We start from the raw sequence: 20,601 nt of genomic DNA, 5'->3' as shown, positions 1-20,601 counted from the left end.
TCTTTATCTACTGGGAACATTCCAGGACCAGTAAGTCCTCTTTATCTACTGGGAACATTCCAGAACCAGTAAGTCCTCTTTATCTACTGGGAACATTCCAGGACTAGTAAGTCCTCTTTATCTACTGGGAACATTCCAGGACTAGTAAGTCCTCTTTATCTACTGGGAACATTCCAGGACCAGTAAGTCCTCTTTATCTACTGGGAACATTCCAGGACCAGTAAGTCCTCTTTATCTACTGGGAACATTCCAGGACCAGTAAGACCTCTTTATCTACTGGGAACATTCCAGTAAGTCCTCTTTATCTACTGGGAACATTCCAGGACCGGTAAGACCTCTTTATCTACTGGGAACATTCCAGTAAGTCCTCTTTATCTACTGGGAACATTCCAGGACCAGTAAGACCTCTTTATCTACTGGGAACATTCCAGTAAGTCCTCTTTATCTACTGGGAACATTCCAGTAAGTCCTCTTTATCTACTGGGAACATTCCAGTAAGTCCTCTTTATCTACTGGGAACATTCCAGGACCAGTAAGTCCTCTTTATCTACTGGGAACATTCCAGTAAGTCCTCTTTATCTACTGGGAACATTCCAGTAAGTCCTCTTTATCTACTGGGAACATTCCAGGACCAGTAAGTCCTCTTTATCTACTGGGAACATTCCAGTAAGTCCTCTTTATCTACTGGGAACATTCCAGGACCAGTAAGTCCTCTTTATCTACTGGGAACATTCCAGGACCAGTAAGTCCTCTTTATCTACTGGGAACATTCCAGGACCAGTAAGTCCTCTTTATCTACTGGGAACATTCCAGGACCAGTAAGACCTCTTTATCTACTGGGAACATTCCAGTAAGTCCTCTTTATCTACTGGGAACATTCCAGGACCGGTAAGACCTCTTTATCTACTGGGAACATTCCAGTAAGTCCTCTTTATCTACTGGGAACATTCCAGGACCAGTAAGACCTCTTTATCTACTGGGAACATTCCAGTAAGTCCTCTTTATCTACTGGGAACATTCCAGGACCGGTAAGTCCTCTTTATCTACTGGGAACATTCCAGTAAGTCCTCTTTATCTACTGGGAACATTCCAGTAAGTCCTCTTTATCTACTGGGAACATTCCAGAACCAGTAAGTCCTCTTTATCTACTGGGAACATTCCAGAACCAGTAAGTCCTCTTTATCTACTGGGAACATTCCAGTAAGTCCTCTTTATCTACTGGGAACATTCCAGGACTAGTAAGTCCTCTTTATCTACTGGGAACATTCCAGAACCAGTAAGTCCTCTTTATCTACTGGGAACATTCCAGTAAGTCCTCTTTATCTACTGGGAACATTCCAGTAAGTCCTCTTTATCTACTGGGAACATTCCAGAACCAGTAAGTCCTCTTTATCTACTGGGAACATTCCAGTAAGTCCTCTTTATCTACTGGGAACATTCCAGTAAGTCCTCTTTATCTACTGGGAACATTCCAGGACCAGTAAGTTCTCTTTATCTACTGGGAACATTCCAGAACCAGTAAGTCCTCTTTATCTACTGGGAACATTCCAGGACTAGTAAGTCCTCTTTATCTACTGGGAACATTCCAGGACTAGTAAGTCCTCTTTATCTACTGGGAACATTCCAGAACCAGTAAGTCCTCTTTATCTACTGGGAACATTCCAGTAAGTCCTCTTTATCTACTGGGAACATTCCAGTAAGTCCTCTTTATCTACTGGGAACATTCCAGGACCAGTAAGTCCTCTTTATCTACTGGGAACATTCCAGGACCAGTAAGTCCTCTGTATCTACTGGGAACATTCCAGAACCAGTAAGTCCTCTTTATCTACTGGGAACATTCCAGGACTAGTAAGTCCTCTTTATCTACTGGGAACATTCCAGGACTAGTAAGTCCTCTTTATCTACTTGGAACATTCCAGGACTAGTAAGTCCTCTTTATCTACTGGGAACATTCCAGAACCAGTAAGTCCTCTTTATCTACTGGGAACATTCTAGAACCAGTAAGTCCTCTTTATCTACTGGGAACATTCCAGGACCAGTAAGTTCACTTTATCTACTGGGAACATTCCAGGACCAGTAAGTCCTCTTTATCTACTGGGAACATTCCAGGACCGGTAAGTCCTCTTTATCTACTGGGAACATTCCAGGACCAGTAAGTCCTCTTTATCTACTGGGAACATTCCAGAACCAGTAAGTTCTCTTTATCTACTGGGAACATTCCAGGACCAGTAAGTCCTCTTTATCTACTGGGAACATTCCAGGACCAGTAAGTCCTCTTTATCTACTGGGAACATTCCAGAACCAGTAAGTCCTCTTTATCTACTGGGAACATTCCAGAACCAGTAAGTCCTCTTTATCTACTGGGAACATTCCAGGACCAGTAAGTTCTCTTTATCTACTGGGAACATTCCAGGACCAGTAAGTTCTCTTTATCTACTGGGAACATTCCAGGACCAGTAAGTTCTCTTTATCTACTGGGAACATTCCAGGACTAGTAAGTTCTCTTTATCTACTGGGAACATTCCAGGACCAGTAAGTTCTCTTTATCTACTGGGAACATTCCAGGACCGGTAAGTCCTCTTTATCTACTGGGAACATTCCAGGACCAGTAAGACCTCTTTATCTACTGGGAACATTCCAGGACCAGTAAGTTCTCTTTATCTACTGGGAACATTCCAGTAAGTCCTCTTTATCTACTGGGAACATTCCAGGACCAGTAAGTTCACTTTATCTACTGGGAACATTCCAGTAAGTCCTCTTTATCTACTGGGAACATTCCAGGACCAGTAAGTTCTCTTTATCTACTGGGAACATTCCAGGACCGGTAAGTCCTCTTTATCTACTGGGAACATTCCAGGACCAGTAAGTTCTCTTTATCTACTGGGAACATTCCAGGACTAGTAAGTTCTCTTTATCTACTGGGAACATTCCAGTAAGTCCTCTTTATCTACTGGGAACATTCCAGGACCAGTAAGACCTCTTTATCTACTGGGAACATTCCAGGACCAGTAAGTTCTCTTTATCTACTGGGAACATTCCAGTAAGTCCTCTTTATCTACTGGGAACATTCCAGGACCAGTAAGTTCTCTTTATCTACTGGGAACATTCCAGTAAGTCCTCTTTATCTACTGGGAACATTCCAGGACCAGTAAGTTCACTTTATCTACTGGGAACATTCCAGTAAGTCCTCTTTATCTACTGGGAACATTCCAGTAAGTCCTCTTTATCTACTGGGAACATTCCAGTAAGTCCTCTTTATCTACTGGGAACATTCCAGGACCAGTAAGTCCTCTTTATCTACTGGGAACATTCCAGGACCAGTAAGTCCTCTTTATCTACTGGGAACATTCCAGGACCAGTAAGTCCTCTTTATCTACTGGGAACATTCCAGTAAGTCCTCTTTATCTACTGGGAACATTCCAGTAAGTCCTCTTTATCTACTGGGAACATTCCAGTAAGTCCTCTTTATCTACAGGGAACATTCCAGGACCAGTAAGACCTCTTTATCTACTGGGAACATTCCAGTAAGTCCTCTTTATCTACTGGGAACATTCCAGTAAGTCCTCTTTATCTACTGGGAACATTCCAGTAAGTCCTCTTTATCTACTGGGAACATTCCAGTAAGTCCTCTTTATCTACTGGGAACATTCCAGTAAGTCCTCTTTATCTACAGGGAACATTCCAGGACCAGTAAGACCTCTTTATCTACTGGGAACATTCCAGTAAGTCCTCTTTATCTACTGGGAACATTCCAGGACCAGTAAGACCTCTTTATCTACTGGGAACATTCCAGGACCAGTAAGTTCTCTTTATCTACTGGGAACATTCCAGTAGGTCCTCTTTATCTACTGGGAACATTCCAGGACCAGTAAGTCTTCTTTATCTACTGGGAACATTCCAGTAAGTTATCTTTATCTACTGGGAACATTCCAGTAAGTCCTCTTTATCTACTGGGAACATTCCAGGACCAGTAAGTCCTCTTTATCTACTGGGAACATTCCAGTAAGTTCTCTTTATCTACTGGGAACATTCCAGGACCAGTAAGACCTCTTTATCTACTGGGAACATTCCAGGACCAGTAAGTCCTCTTTATCTACTGGGAACATTCCAGTAAGTCCTCTTTATCTACTGGGAACATTCCAGTAAGTTATCTTTATCTACTGGGAACATTCCAGGACCAGTAAGTCCTCTTTATCTACTGGGAACATTCCAGTAAGTCCTCTTTATCTACTGGGAACATTCCAGGACCAGTAAGTCCTCTTTATCTACTGGGAACATTCCAGTAAGTCCTCTTTATCTACTGGGAACATTCCAAGACCAGTAAGTCCTCTTTATCTACTGGGAACATTCCAGGACCAGTAAGTCCTCTTTATCTACTGGGAACATTCCAGTAAGTCCTCTTTATCTACTGGGAACATTCCAAGACCAGTAAGTCCTCTTTATCTACTGGGAACATTCCAGGACCAGTAAGTTCTCTTTATCTACTGGGAACATTCCAGGACCAGTAAGTTCTCTTTATCTACTGGGAACATTCCAGGACCAGTAAGTCCTCTTTATCTACTGGGAACATTCCAGGACCAGTAAGTTCTCTTTATCTACTGGGAACATTCCAGGACCAGTAAGTTCTCTTTATCTACAGGGAACATTCCAGGACCAGTAAGACCTCTTTATCTACTGGGAACATTCCAGTAAGTCCTCTTTATCTACTGGGAACATTCCAGTAAGTCCTCTTTATCTACTGGGAACATTCCAATAAGTCCTCTTTATCTACTGGGAACATTCCAGTAAGTCCTCTTTATCTACTGGGAACATTCCAGGACCAGTAAGTTCTCTTTATCTACTGGGAACATTCCAGGACCAGTAAGACCTCTTTATCTACTGGGAACATTCCAGTAAGTCCTCTTTATCTACTGGGAACATTCCAGGACCAGTAAGTTCTCTTTATCTACTGGGAACATTCCAGAACCAGTAAGTCCTCTTTATCTACTGGGAACATTCCAGGACTAGTAAGTCCTCTTTATCTACTGGGAACATTCCAGGACTAGTAAGTCCTCTTTATCTACTGGGAACATTCCAGAACCAGTAAGTCCTCTTTATCTACTGGGAACATTCCAGTAAGTCCTCTTTATCTACTGGGAACATTCCAGTAAGTCCTCTTTATCTACTGGGAACATTCCAGGACCAGTAAGTCCTCTTTATCTACTGGGAACATTCCAGGACCAGTAAGTCCTCTGTATCTACTGGGAACATTCCAGAACCAGTAAGTCCTCTTTATCTACTGGGAACATTCCAGGACTAGTAAGTCCTCTTTATCTACTGGGAACATTCCAGGACTAGTAAGTCCTCTTTATCTACTTGGAACATTCCAGGACTAGTAAGTCCTCTTTATCTACTGGGAACATTCCAGAACCAGTAAGTCCTCTTTATCTACTGGGAACATTCTAGAACCAGTAAGTCCTCTTTATCTACTGGGAACATTCCAGGACCAGTAAGTTCACTTTATCTACTGGGAACATTCCAGGACCAGTAAGTCCTCTTTATCTACTGGGAACATTCCAGGACCGGTAAGTCCTCTTTATCTACTGGGAACATTCCAGGACCAGTAAGTCCTCTTTATCTACTGGGAACATTCCAGAACCAGTAAGTTCTCTTTATCTACTGGGAACATTCCAGGACCAGTAAGTCCTCTTTATCTACTGGGAACATTCCAGGACCAGTAAGTCCTCTTTATCTACTGGGAACATTCCAGAACCAGTAAGTCCTCTTTATCTACTGGGAACATTCCAGAACCAGTAAGTCCTCTTTATCTACTGGGAACATTCCAGGACCAGTAAGTTCTCTTTATCTACTGGGAACATTCCAGGACCAGTAAGTTCTCTTTATCTACTGGGAACATTCCAGGACCAGTAAGTTCTCTTTATCTACTGGGAACATTCCAGGACTAGTAAGTTCTCTTTATCTACTGGGAACATTCCAGGACCAGTAAGTTCTCTTTATCTACTGGGAACATTCCAGGACCGGTAAGTCCTCTTTATCTACTGGGAACATTCCAGGACCAGTAAGACCTCTTTATCTACTGGGAACATTCCAGGACCAGTAAGTTCTCTTTATCTACTGGGAACATTCCAGTAAGTCCTCTTTATCTACTGGGAACATTCCAGGACCAGTAAGTTCACTTTATCTACTGGGAACATTCCAGTAAGTCCTCTTTATCTACTGGGAACATTCCAGGACCAGTAAGTTCTCTTTATCTACTGGGAACATTCCAGGACCGGTAAGTCCTCTTTATCTACTGCGAACATTCCAGGACCAGTAAGTTCTCTTTATCTACTGGGAACATTCCAGGACTAGTAAGTTCTCTTTATCTACTGGGAACATTCCAGTAAGTCCTCTTTATCTACTGGGAACATTCCAGGACCAGTAAGACCTCTTTATCTACTGGGAACATTCCAGGACCAGTAAGTTCTCTTTATCTACTGGGAACATTCCAGTAAGTCCTCTTTATCTACTGGGAACATTCCAGGACCAGTAAGTTCTCTTTATCTACTGGGAACATTCCAGTAAGTCCTCTTTATCTACTGGGAACATTCCAGGACCAGTAAGTTCACTTTATCTACTGGGAACATTCCAGTAAGTCCTCTTTATCTACTGGGAACATTCCAGTAAGTCCTCTTTATCTACTGGGAACATTCCAGTAAGTCCTCTTTATCTACTGGGAACATTCCAGGACCAGTAAGTCCTCTTTATCTACTGGGAACATTCCAGGACCAGTAAGTCCTCTTTATCTACTGGGAACATTCCAGGACCAGTAAGTCCTCTTTATCTACTGGGAACATTCCAGTAAGTCCTCTTTATCTACTGGGAACATTCCAGTAAGTCCTCTTTATCTACTGGGAACATTCCAGTAAGTCCTCTTTATCTACAGGGAACATTCCAGGACCAGTAAGACCTCTTTATCTACTGGGAACATTCCAGTAAGTCCTCTTTATCTACTGGGAACATTCCAGTAAGTCCTCTTTATCTACTGGGAACATTCCAGTAAGTCCTCTTTATCTACTGGGAACATTCCAGTAAGTCCTCTTTATCTACTGGGAACATTCCAGTAAGTCCTCTTTATCTACAGGGAACATTCCAGGACCAGTAAGACCTCTTTATCTACTGGGAACATTCCAGTAAGTCCTCTTTATCTACTGGGAACATTCCAGGACCAGTAAGACCTCTTTATCTACTGGGAACATTCCAGGACCAGTAAGTTCTCTTTATCTACTGGGAACATTCCAGTAGGTCCTCTTTATCTACTGGGAACATTCCAGGACCAGTAAGTCTTCTTTATCTACTGGGAACATTCCAGTAAGTTATCTTTATCTACTGGGAACATTCCAGTAAGTCCTCTTTATCTACTGGGAACATTCCAGGACCAGTAAGTCCTCTTTATCTACTGGGAACATTCCAGTAAGTTCTCTTTATCTACTGGGAACATTCCAGGACCAGTAAGACCTCTTTATCTACTGGGAACATTCCAGGACCAGTAAGTCCTCTTTATCTACTGGGAACATTCCAGTAAGTCCTCTTTATCTACTGGGAACATTCCAGTAAGTTATCTTTATCTACTGGGAACATTCCAGGACCAGTAAGTCCTCTTTATCTACTGGGAACATTCCAGTAAGTCCTCTTTATCTACTGGGAACATTCCAGGACCAGTAAGTCCTCTTTATCTACTGGGAACATTCCAGTAAGTCCTCTTTATCTACTGGGAACATTCCAAGACCAGTAAGTCCTCTTTATCTACTGGGAACATTCCAGGACCAGTAAGTCCTCTTTATCTACTGGGAACATTCCAGTAAGTCCTCTTTATCTACTGGGAACATTCCAAGACCAGTAAGTCCTCTTTATCTACTGGGAACATTCCAGGACCAGTAAGTTCTCTTTATCTACTGGGAACATTCCAGGACCAGTAAGTTCTCTTTATCTACTGGGAACATTCCAGGACCAGTAAGTCCTCTTTATCTACTGGGAACATTCCAGGACCAGTAAGTTCTCTTTATCTACTGGGAACATTCCAGGACCAGTAAGTTCTCTTTATCTACAGGGAACATTCCAGGACCAGTAAGACCTCTTTATCTACTGGGAACATTCCAGTAAGTCCTCTTTATCTACTGGGAACATTCCAGTAAGTCCTCTTTATCTACTGGGAACATTCCAATAAGTCCTCTTTATCTACTGGGAACATTCCAGTAAGTCCTCTTTATCTACTGGGAACATTCCAGGACCAGTAAGTTCTCTTTATCTACTGGGAACATTCCAGGACCAGTAAGACCTCTTTATCTACTGGGAACATTCCAGTAAGTCCTCTTTATCTACTGGGAACATTCCAGGACCAGTAAGACCTCTTTATCTACTGGGAACATTCCAGGACCAGTAAGTTCTCTTTATCTACTGGGAACATTCCAGTAAGTCCTCTTTATCTACTGGGAACATTCCAGGACCAGTAAGTTCACTTTATCTACTGGGAACATTCCAGTAAGTCCTCTTTATCTACTGGGAACATTCCAGGACCAGTAAGTTCTCTTTATCTACTGGGAACATTCCAGGACCGGTAAGTCCTCTTTATCTACTGGGAACATTCCAGGACCAGTAAGTTCTCTTTATCTACTGGGAACATTCCAGGACTAGTAAGTTCTCTTTATCTACTGGGAACATTCCAGTAAGTCCTCTTTATCTACTGGGAACATTCCAGGACCAGTAAGACCTCTTTATCTACTGGGAACATTCCAGGACCAGTAAGTTCTCTTTATCTACTGGGAACATTCCAGTAAGTCCTCTTTATCTACTGGGAACATTCCAGGACCAGTAAGTTCTCTTTATCTACTGGGAACATTCCAGTAAGTCCTCTTTATCTACTGGGAACATTCCAGGACCAGTAAGTTCACTTTATCTACTGGGAACATTCCAGTAAGTCCTCTTTATCTACTGGGAACATTCCAGTAAGTCCTCTTTATCTACTGGGAACATTCCAGTAAGTCCTCTTTATCTACTGGGAACATTCCAGGACCAGTAAGTCCTCTTTATCTACTGGGAACATTCCAGGACCAGTAAGTCCTCTTTATCTACTGGGAACATTCCAGGACCAGTAAGTCCTCTTTATCTACTGGGAACATTCCAGTAAGTCCTCTTTATCTACTGGGAACATTCCAGTAAGTCCTCTTTATCTACTGGGAACATTCCAGTAAGTCCTCTTTATCTACAGGGAACATTCCAGGACCAGTAAGACCTCTTTATCTACTGGGAACATTCCAGTAAGTCCTCTTTATCTACTGGGAACATTCCAGTAAGTCCTCTTTATCTACTGGGAACATTCCAGTAAGTCCTCTTTATCTACTGGGAACATTCCAGTAAGTCCTCTTTATCTACTGGGAACATTCCAGTAAGTCCTCTTTATCTACAGGGAACATTCCAGGACCAGTAAGACCTCTTTATCTACTGGGAACATTCCAGTAAGTCCTCTTTATCTACTGGGAACATTCCAGGACCAGTAAGACCTCTTTATCTACTGGGAACATTCCAGGACCAGTAAGTTCTCTTTATCTACTGGGAACATTCCAGTAGGTCCTCTTTATCTACTGGGAACATTCCAGGACCAGTAAGTCTTCTTTATCTACTGGGAACATTCCAGTAAGTTATCTTTATCTACTGGGAACATTCCAGTAAGTCCTCTTTATCTACTGGGAACATTCCAGGACCAGTAAGTCCTCTTTATCTACTGGGAACATTCCAGTAAGTTCTCTTTATCTACTGGGAACATTCCAGGACCAGTAAGACCTCTTTATCTACTGGGAACATTCCAGGACCAGTAAGTCCTCTTTATCTACTGGGAACATTCCAGTAAGTCCTCTTTATCTACTGGGAACATTCCAGTAAGTTATCTTTATCTACTGGGAACATTCCAGGACCAGTAAGTCCTCTTTATCTACTGGGAACATTCCAGTAAGTCCTCTTTATCTACTGGGAACATTCCAGGACCAGTAAGTCCTCTTTATCTACTGGGAACATTCCAGTAAGTCCTCTTTATCTACTGGGAACATTCCAAGACCAGTAAGTCCTCTTTATCTACTGGGAACATTCCAGGACCAGTAAGTCCTCTTTATCTACTGGGAACATTCCAGTAAGTCCTCTTTATCTACTGGGAACATTCCAAGACCAGTAAGTCCTCTTTATCTACTGGGAACATTCCAGGACCAGTAAGTTCTCTTTATCTACTGGGAACATTCCAGGACCAGTAAGTTCTCTTTATCTACTGGGAACATTCCAGGACCAGTAAGTCCTCTTTATCTACTGGGAACATTCCAGGACCAGTAAGTTCTCTTTATCTACTGGGAACATTCCAGGACCAGTAAGTTCTCTTTATCTACAGGGAACATTCCAGGACCAGTAAGACCTCTTTATCTACTGGGAACATTCCAGTAAGTCCTCTTTATCTACTGGGAACATTCCAGTAAGTCCTCTTTATCTACTGGGAACATTCCAATAAGTCCTCTTTATCTACTGGGAACATTCCAGTAAGTCCTCTTTATCTACTGGGAACATTCCAGGACCAGTAAGTTCTCTTTATCTACTGGGAACATTCCAGGACCAGTAAGACCTCTTTATCTACTGGGAACATTCCAGTAAGTCCTCTTTATCTACTGGGAACATTCCAGGACCAGTAAGACCTCTTTATCTACTGGGAACATTCCAGAAAGTCCATTTGTCGATACTGATAGGATCAGCTTTCTCCATTTAAAACCTACCTTAACATTATAATTATTTCACAATACTGACGAAGGATCAGCTTTCTCCATTTAAATCATACCTTGAATATTATAATTATTTCACAATACTGACAAAGGATCAGCTCTTAGAGAGATATTATCACCAACGCCTGTAAATACTGAGGCGTCTTATTCTAATGCTTACCCAATAAAAATGCATTAAATCACAGATTTGGCACATCATCATTGCGCAGATGTCAGGCTCCATATCATGAAATATATTGAGACAAATTACAAGACAGTAGCCTACAAGTAGAAAAATAGAAGTCAATTGATTGAACATCAAATGTATTTCAATATGACTGTAATAGTCCTACAGCCTGGTGTATTTATATGTTAATACAGACATCTGGGTTTTCATTTTAAGCTTATTTTTATACGTTGCTTGTTTGTATCAATTGTAAAGGAATTGGCAACTTGGTATTTTTTTGTCAACTGAACTTTTGTTCTGAACTTATCAGCAGTCACGCAGAGACTGATAAACCATGTGATTCTATGTTTAGTGGAGGTCTTCTGTGTATTAAATGACGCGGGAGGGCAACAACAGAAAGCATCGAACTACACACTCAGGCTGTTCCACGAGTGGTCTGAGGCAGGCGGTTAGATTACGTCTGTTTTCAAGTGCAACGTTTCATAACGATGGGTTTGGGAAACAGCTGGGAGATTTAAGGAAGCTGCTACGAAGGTTCTAACCATGAACTTATTAGCCTTAAGATGCTTTTGGGAAACTGGGCCCAGGACTATAGGACCCCTCGAAAATATTTTAAATAACTTCTAGTTTGTAAATGTTAAAATCTGTCAGTTTAATATGGATGTTATTATTAGCTGGAGGTCATTGAAACAGTCTTCTTTGACCTTTTGTCCAACCCTACCTGGTGATGACAGAGTTCCGGGTCGACTATGAACACGTGACAGGAAGTCCTCAGCCCGCCCTCTTCCTCCCGGTTACCATTGCCATAGTGACCGTCGTCGTCATGGGTGGCCTGCATGGTGACCAGTCCGAAGAAGCGTCGGTCGTCGGGGCAACAGGCGCTGAAGGCTAGCTTCTCGGCGGGGTAGGTAGCAAGGACCTGTCTCCTGTCACTGCACAGCCGCACACAATCGTGCATCACCTGTTGTGAAGAACAACGTGTAACACAGATACAACCCCTTCTATTTTAGAAACACACCGTCCTCTAGTCCAAGAAGAAGAACACTTTATTGTCCTTCTTTCTCGAGGAAACAGAGATTGTTTCCCACAGGGTCAAAGTACAATTTAGTGATATGACATCTAAACATCTCAATGAGCCAACCCAAACCAACCAATCAACCAACCAACCATTCAATCAATGAACCAACCCAAACCAACCAACCATTCAATCAATTAACCAACCCAAACCAACCAACCACCATTCAATCAATAAACCAACCCACCAATCAACTATCCAACCAACCAACCATTCAATCAATAAACCAACCAACCAACCAATCAATAAACCAACCCACCAATCAACTAACCAATCAACCAACCATTCAATCAATAAACCAACCAACCATTCAAACAATAAACCAACCCACCAATCAACTAACCAACCAACCATTCAATCAACTAACCAACCAACCATTCAATCAATGAACCAACCCAAACCAACCAATCAATAAACCAACCCACCAATCAACTAACCAATCAACCAACCATTCAATCAATTAACCAACCATTCAATCAATAAACCAACCAACCAACCAACCCACCAATCAACTAACCAACCAACCAATCAATCAACTAACCAACCAACCATTCAATCAATAAACCAGCCCACCAATCAACTAACCAACCAACCCACCATTGAATCAATCCAAAGCAACCCGTACCTTCATGAGGACCAGGGAGTGTATCTTCTGTTCAGCCCTGAGTCGTCTCATGCTTCCTCTGATGGCCTGCAGACTGTCACTCTCCAGACTAGCTCCTGTGGAGGCCAGCTCTATGGAGCCCAGGTACCCTACCATCATACCCACGTTCAGGATACCCTCACTGGGCTCCAGGCAGAAGTCCTCCCCTTCCACCTCCACCTAGAAGGAGGGAGAGGGACAGAAAGACTAAATATATTGTAAAAACATTACTACAACATTCACTGATGTAAAACCCAGCTGATAATGTAGCTGTGTGGGTATCAAACCTAGCTGATAATGTAGCTGTGTGGGTATTAAACCCAGCTGATAATGTAGCTGTGTGGGTATCAAACCTAGCTGATAATGTAGCTGTGTGGGTATTAAACCCAGCTGATAATGTAGCTGTGTGGGTATCAAACCTAGCTGATAATGTAGCTGTGTGGGTATCAAACCTAGCTGATAATGTAGCTGTGTGGGTATCAAACCTAGCTGATAATGTAGCTGTGTGGGTATTAAACCTAGCTGATAATGTAGTTGTGTGGGTATCATACCTAGCTGATAATGTAGCTGTGTGGGTATTAAACCTAGCTGATAATGTAGCTGTGTGGGTATTAAACCTAGCTGATAATGTAGCTGTGTGGGTATCAAACCTAGCTGATAATGTAGCTGTGTGGGTATCAAACCTAGCTGATAATGTAGCTGTGTGGGTATCATACCTAGCTGATAATGTAGCTGTGTGGGTATCAAACCTAGCTGATAATGTAGCTGTGGGTATCAAACCTAGCTGATAATGTAGCTGTGTGGGTATTAAACCTAGCTGATAATGTAGCTGTGTGGGTATTAAACCTAGCTGATAATGTAGCTGGGTGGGTATCAAACCTAGCTGGTAATGTAGCTGTGTGGGTATCATACCCAGCTGATAATGTAGCTGTGTGGTTATCATACCTATCTGATAATGTAGCTGTGTGGGTATCATACCTAGCTGATAATGTAGCTGTTAATGTAGCTGTGTGGTTATCAAACCTAGCTGATAATGTAGCTGTGTGGTTATCATACCTATCTGATAATGTAGCTGTGTGGGTATCATACCTAGCTGATAATGTAGCTGTTAATGTAGCTGTGTGGTTATCAAACCTAGCTGATAATGTAGCTGTGTGGGTATCATACCTAGCTGATAATGTAGCTGTGTGGGTATTAAACCTAGCTGATAATGTAGCTGTGTGGGTATCAAACCTAGCTGATAATGTAGCTGTATGGTTATCAAACCTAGCTGTGTGGTTATCAAACCTAGCTGATAATGTAGCTGTGTGGGTATCATACCTAGCTGATAATGTAGCTGTGTGGGTATTAAACCTAGCTGATAATGTAGCTGTGTGGGTATCAAACCTAGCTGATAATGTAGCTGTGTGGGTATCATACCTAGCTGATAATGTAGCTGTGTGGGTATCAAACCTAGCTGATAATGTAGCTGTGGGTATCAAACCTAGCTGATAATGTAGCTGTGTGGGTATTAAACCTAGCTGATAATGTAGCTGTGTGGGTATTAAACCTAGCTGATAATGTAGCTGGGTGGGTATCAAACCTAGCTGGTAATGTAGCTGTGTGGGTATCATACCCAGCTGATAATGTAGCTGTGTGGTTATCATACCTATCTGATAATGTAGCTGTGTGGGTATCATACCTAGCTGATAATGTAGCTGTTAATGTAGCTGTGTGGTTATCAAACCTAGCTGATAATGTAGCTGTGTGGTTATCATACCTATCTGATAATGTAGCTGTGTGGGTATCATACCTAGCTGATAATGTAGCTGTTAATGTAGCTGTGTGGTTATCAAACCTAGCTGATAATGTAGCTGTGTGGGTATCATACCTAGCTGATAATGTAGCTGTGTGGGTATTAAACCTAGCTGATAATGTAGCTGTGTGGGTATCAAACCTAGCTGATAATGTAGCTGTATGGTTATCAAACCTAGCTGTGTGGTTATCAAACCTAGCTGTGTGGTTATCAAACCTAGCTGTGTGGTTATCACACCTAGCTGATAATGTAGCTGTGTAGGGCTCCGGTCAACAGTAATGCACTATACAGGGAACATAGTGCCTTTTGGGACAAATCCACACACACACACACACACACACACACACACACACACACACACACACACCTGGAGCTCTGCCTCCTGCAGATGGAGCCCGTCCAGGAACACTGAGTCGTCGGCCATTAGAACCCTGTCCATCTCCTCCTCAGAGAGCAGGTTGGGGTTGCTGTGGGAACGGCCCCGGCCCTTATGGTACGGGGGGAACTCTGGCTCTGACAGGGGCCTCGCAGGCTTGGCCGACGCAGACGAGGAAGAGGAGACACGGGGAGGAGGAGGAGGAGCGATGACCCTGTCTTTAGGATTAGGTTTAGGGTTAGTTTATTTGAGCATGGTGGTACATTATGCAGAAACACACATAAAAGGCCAGTTTACCAGACACAGATTAAGCCGAGTTAGTCCTGAACAAAAAAGCATTTTCAATTGAGAATCTCCATTAAACTGTGTCCGGGAAACCAGCCCAAAATGTGATGTGATGCAGTATATTAAAAACCCCTGCTACATTAGAACAGGTAGATGGCTACCTTTCTCTGAGCTGCTGGAGGAGTGTGAAGAGTTGTCAAAGATCATGTTGAATATTCCTCCAGACTGCATCTCCGCCACCACCCTCTCTGCCCTGTTAATACCCAGGGTCTTAGAGTCCAGCTTGGGCTTGAACCAACCACCTCCTCCTCCTCCACCGCCGCCGGCGGCGCCGTTACCACGAGAACCCGGCTTCACGTTTTTGTTGTTTCCGCCGCCGCTGCTGTTGTTATGGAAACCACACAACTCCTCGTCGCTGGAGCACGAGTCCGCGGCGGCTGCCGCTCCTCCGGCTGGACTTCCTGAATTGTTTCCGTGGCGACGGTTGCGGTTGGTACCACCGTGTCCGTGACGACGGCCTCCCCGGTCTCCCTCGGCGACGACCAGGTGCAGAACCCCCGTGCATCGGCCAATCAGCTTGACGACGTCCTCGTGCGAAGCCTTGGAGACGTTTATGTCGTTCACCGACAGGATGTGGTCACCGGAGCGGAGACCCACGTAGTCCGCCGGACTTCCTTTTAGAATGCAGTTGAGGACACAGGGGCCCTGGCCAGAGAGGGTGAACCCATACCCTGACCTCCCGCGGGCCACCTCCACCCCCCGGATACGCCCACCCTGGTGGGGGTGAGGAGGCGAGGGTAAGGTTGTGAGACCCCCATGTCCTCCATGACGTCTCTTGGACGAGGTGTCCGTCTGTCTGAACATTGTTTTGACTCTTGTTGTTCTGTTATTCAATGTAATTTATCCAACCCTTATGTTATCAGGTAACTTGACTGATGTTATTTATCCAACCCTTATGTTACCAGGTAAGTTGACTGATGTTATTTATCCAACCCTTATGTTACCAGGTAAGTTGACTGGTGTTATTTATCCAACCCTTATGTTACCAGGTACGTTGACTGGTCTTATTTATCCAACCCTTATGTTACCAGGTAAGTTGACTGGTGTTATTTATCTAACCCTTATGTTACCAGGTAACTTGACTGATGTTATTTATCCAACCCTTATGTTACCAGGTAAGTTGACTGGTGTTATTTATCCAACCCTTATGTTACCAGGTAAGTTGACTGATGTTATTTATCCAACCCTTATGTTACCAGGTAAGTTGACTGGTGTTATTTATCCAACCCTTATGTTACCAGTTACGTTGACTGGTGTTATTTATCCAACCCTTATGTTACCAGGTAAGTTGACTGGTGTTATTTATCTAACCCTTATGTTACCAGGTAAGTTGACTGGTGTTATTTATCCAACCCTTATGTTACCAGGTAAGTTGACTGAGAACATATTGTAATGTGGGCCTAGAACAACAACCAGGGAAGAGGAGAGAGGTTGAAAAGACTGATGTGAGTTTTGTGGTCTCAATTCCATTCAATGAGCTTTGCTGGCATGGTAAGTCAATGAGATTTATTGTGAAAGAGAACTGTTGTTTCTTTTGATGAGGCTTAATGTCTCTCCTCTCCTCCCTTCTTCTCTATCCTCTCTCTCGTTCCACTGTCAAGGACTGTCTGTCTCCCTCTAAGGCTTTTCCTCCGTCTCTCCTTCTAGTATTTAGGGCTTTCTAAAAATGTGTCAGGAGGGTGAGAGCATGACGTCAGCCCCGCCACTCCAACGCCAGCCCTGCCATGCTGGTGCCACTCTCTGAGGATGATGTGACTTGTCACAGGTCAGGCAGAGGTCACCTACGGAGAGACAGGAGGGACAAACAGCACCAAGGACTCATTGTGAGTGATGGTAGCCAATACAACACACAGAGGACAGGAGACAATATAACACCAATCAAAGTCACATGCCTGAAAGGAACACATCTGAGTCAGCACAGTACCATTGGGGTTGGTAGCAGTGTTTCCCTAACCTCTCCTTGAGTACCCCCAGCTCTTCCACAGTACCATTGGGGTTGGTAGCAGTGTTTCCCTAACCTCTCCTTGAGTACCCCCAGCTCTTCCACAGTACCATTGGGGTTGGTAGCAGTGTTTCCCTAACCTCTCCTTGAGTACCCCCAGCTCTTCCACAGTACCATTGGGGTTGGTAGCAGTGTTTCCCTAACCTCTCATTGAGTACCCCCAGCTCTTCCACAGTTCCATTGGGGTTGGTAGCAGTGTTTCCCTAACCTCTCCTTGAGTACCCCCCAGCTCTTCCACAATAATTGGATGTGTTGCAGTGTATTTTTACCAATGAAGGTCTTGGTGCTTAGTTGACCAGTAGAATAGCACTGTAATACATCAAATAAGTTGAACGGTTGGGGGAACTCAACGAGACGTTTGGGAAGCACTGTCTTACAGCCATGCAGGAAAGAAGAGAAGGTTCCCAAGTGTACACTCCATCAAGAAGTCATATAAAGGAAATAACTATGAGATAAATAAACACCAAAGTAATTTTAAACGCAATGCCAAGGAAGGAATACTGCGTTCTACAACACCCCTTGGTGAACGAATGCACCTCAACCACTGGCACAAAACCACACCTGCCCGTGGGTGGGGTTAGAAGACGCATTGCATTGTCCAATGGGAAGGATGATTTCAAAACCGAGGGCGGTAACTCGCGACTCACCTTTCCACAGGTGTTGAAGACAGGAGGTCATACAGTTGCGTAGCAACAAGAGAGCCTCCTGTCCTCACCCTCTAGCTAACTACCTATGTTTGCTAACTGCTGATAAACGTACAAGTGAGCTAAACTTAGTCAAAGAGAGACCTAGCGAAGCTTAGCAGCTTGTTTGCATGAGAGGACGAGAATACAGAGCTAACTTAGTTAACGTTAGCTGACTACAGTAGCTAGCTAGGTAGCCATAGCAAGCGTATCTAACAAACTAAGATGATAACGAAAAATTACAAGTTGTTAATTGTATCACTAGCACTGCACTGTCGTAATTTAGGCTTCAGTCTTTGTGTTTATAATGAATATAAAGATAGTTTACAAACTTTGTAATTATTGTCCGTAAATTGCTGGTCAAAAATCCATACACCTAGAAAGTGCATCCACCCGTGCTTAACTACTGACCCGCCTCCGTTTTTCAGAATCTTGTAATGTCAACGAGTAACCATGTCAACGATAGTGTACACGAAACTTTTCTGTCCTGTCATTGGTTTACATGGCTGTCAATTATAGTCAGAACTGTTTGCCGAATGTACAAAAAAAAACTATCTAGAATGATTAAAGTTTGATTGAGAATCGGCTAGCAACAAAAGTATAGTATGCTACAGGTGGCCGAATTCAAATCAAATGTTAATAAGAAAATGACATTCACCCAAAGGTTATATCTTTCACACACAATTATAGTAAAGACTACACAAGACCGTGACATTCTCCGGAATGTGTTTGCAGACGATACAGAGGAAGAAAGCTATACATTGTTTTCCAAGGCGATGAGAACAGCTGGCTAAAGTGTAACGGTGCAGTTGTCATGGTTAGCTACCGGTTCAGCCTAGTTTATTCGCTAGCCAGATGGCTAATTCTGCTAATCTATGTTGTTTACATCTAGTAATATACAATGCGTGTAGCTAATTAACTAACTAAATATAATAGCTATAACGTTAACTTAAACGTTTTGTTTTTTCTCTGCTCAATTTCCTCAATCCACCACCTGGCCAATGCATTTGTTAGCCATAAATTGAAAAACTTAAATCCATATGGAGAAGTTCACCGTGGCTATGTAACTAGCTGGCTATTTAGTTTTTAAAAAGTGTTTAAAATTGCTTACAGTTCATAAATGCGGACCCGATTACGTTCAGTCCGATCCCATGGTTAGGTTAGCAGTAAGCACTGTAAACAAAGGAAAGACCACTCACTACCAGCTGCTGAAGAGAGACTTAAAAGGAGGTAGGTGTGTGTATGTTTGGGGAGGACGGGAGGGGGTGGTACTGGTCTGGAGTATTGGGAGCAACTGGTAGTTACCGATGACGAGATAATATAACCTGACAGTAATACTGATGATGGAGATAATATAACCTGACAGTAATACTGATGATGGAGATAATATAACCTGACAGTAATACTGATGATGGAGATAATATAACCTGACAGTAATACTGATGATGGAGATAATATAACCTGACAGTAATACTGATGATGGAGATAATATAACCTGACAGTAATACTGATGATGGAGATAATATAACCTGACAGTAATACTGATGATGGAGATAATATAACCTGACAGTAATACTGATGGAGATAATATAACCTGACAGTAATACTGATGATGGAGATAATATAACCTGACAGTAATACTGATGATGGAGATAATATAACCTGACAGTAATACTGATGAGATAATATAACCTGACAGTAATACTGATGATGGAGATAATATAACCTGACAGTAATACTGATGATGGAGATAATATAACCTGACAGTAATACTGCTGATGGAGATAATATAACCTGACAGTAATACTGATACGGGAGATAATATAACCTGACAGTAATACTGATGATGGAGATAATATAACCTGACAGTAATACTGACGATGGAGATAATATAACCTGACAGTAATACTGATGATGGGGATAATATAACCTGACAGTAATACTGATGATAGAGATAATATAACCTGACAGTAATACTGATGATGGAGATAATATAACCTGACAGTAATACTGATAATGGAGATAATATAACCTGACAGTAATACTGCTGATGGAGATAATATAACCTGACAGTAATACTGATGATGGAGATAATATAACCTGACAGTAATACTGATGATGGAGATAATATAACCTGACAGTAATACTGATACGGGAGATAATATAACCTGACAGTAATACTGATGATGGAGATAATATAACCTGACAGTAATACTGATGATGGAGATAATATAACCTGACAGTAATACTGATGATGGAGATAATATAACCTGACAGTAATACTGATGATGGAGATAATATAACCTGACAGTAATACTGATAAGGGAGATAATATAACCTGACAGTAATACTGATGATGGAGATAATATAACCTGACAGTAATACTGATGATGGAGATAATATAACCTGACAGTAATACTGATGATGGAGATAATATAACCTGACAGTAATACTGATGATGGAGATAATATAACCTGACAGTAATACTAATGATGGAGATAATATAACCTGACAGTAATACTGATGATGGAGATAATATAACCTGACAGTAATACTGATAAGGGAGATAATATAACCTGACAGTAATACTGATGATGGAGATAATATAACCTGACAGTAATACTGATGATGGAGATAATATAACCTGACAGTAATACTGATGATGGAGATAATATAACCTGACAGTAATACTGATGATGGAGATAATATAACCTGGTAGTAAT

At 42.3% G+C, this 20,601-nt stretch overlaps 1 protein-coding gene across 1 annotated transcript in view; it reads right to left on the bottom strand.

Moving 5' to 3' along the window:
• Positions 1–19,170, bottom strand: part of rgs12b (regulator of G protein signaling 12b) — a 220,825-nt gene extending 201,655 nt beyond the window's left edge. The window contains exons 1-5 of the mRNA XM_071408338.1: positions 18,990–19,170; positions 15,295–16,974; positions 14,840–15,066; positions 12,660–12,857; positions 11,681–11,920 (exon numbers count right to left, since the gene is read on the bottom strand). Of these exons, the coding sequence (XP_071264439.1) occupies positions 11,681–11,920; positions 12,660–12,857; positions 14,840–15,066; positions 15,295–15,997 (1,368 nt within the window). The 5' untranslated portion in view covers positions 15,998–16,974; positions 18,990–19,170. The remainder of the gene's footprint in view (positions 1–11,680; positions 11,921–12,659; positions 12,858–14,839; positions 15,067–15,294; positions 16,975–18,989) is intronic.
• Between the last annotated feature and the right edge of the window lie 1,431 nt (positions 19,171–20,601).

Source organism: Salvelinus alpinus, chromosome 6 (genome assembly GCF_045679555.1).
Source record: "Salvelinus alpinus chromosome 6, SLU_Salpinus.1, whole genome shotgun sequence".
Lineage (NCBI taxonomy): Eukaryota > Metazoa > Chordata > Actinopteri > Salmoniformes > Salmonidae > Salvelinus > Salvelinus alpinus.
The sequence above is the reverse complement of the archived record's forward strand: the minus strand, read 5'-3'. Positions and strand labels throughout refer to the sequence as shown.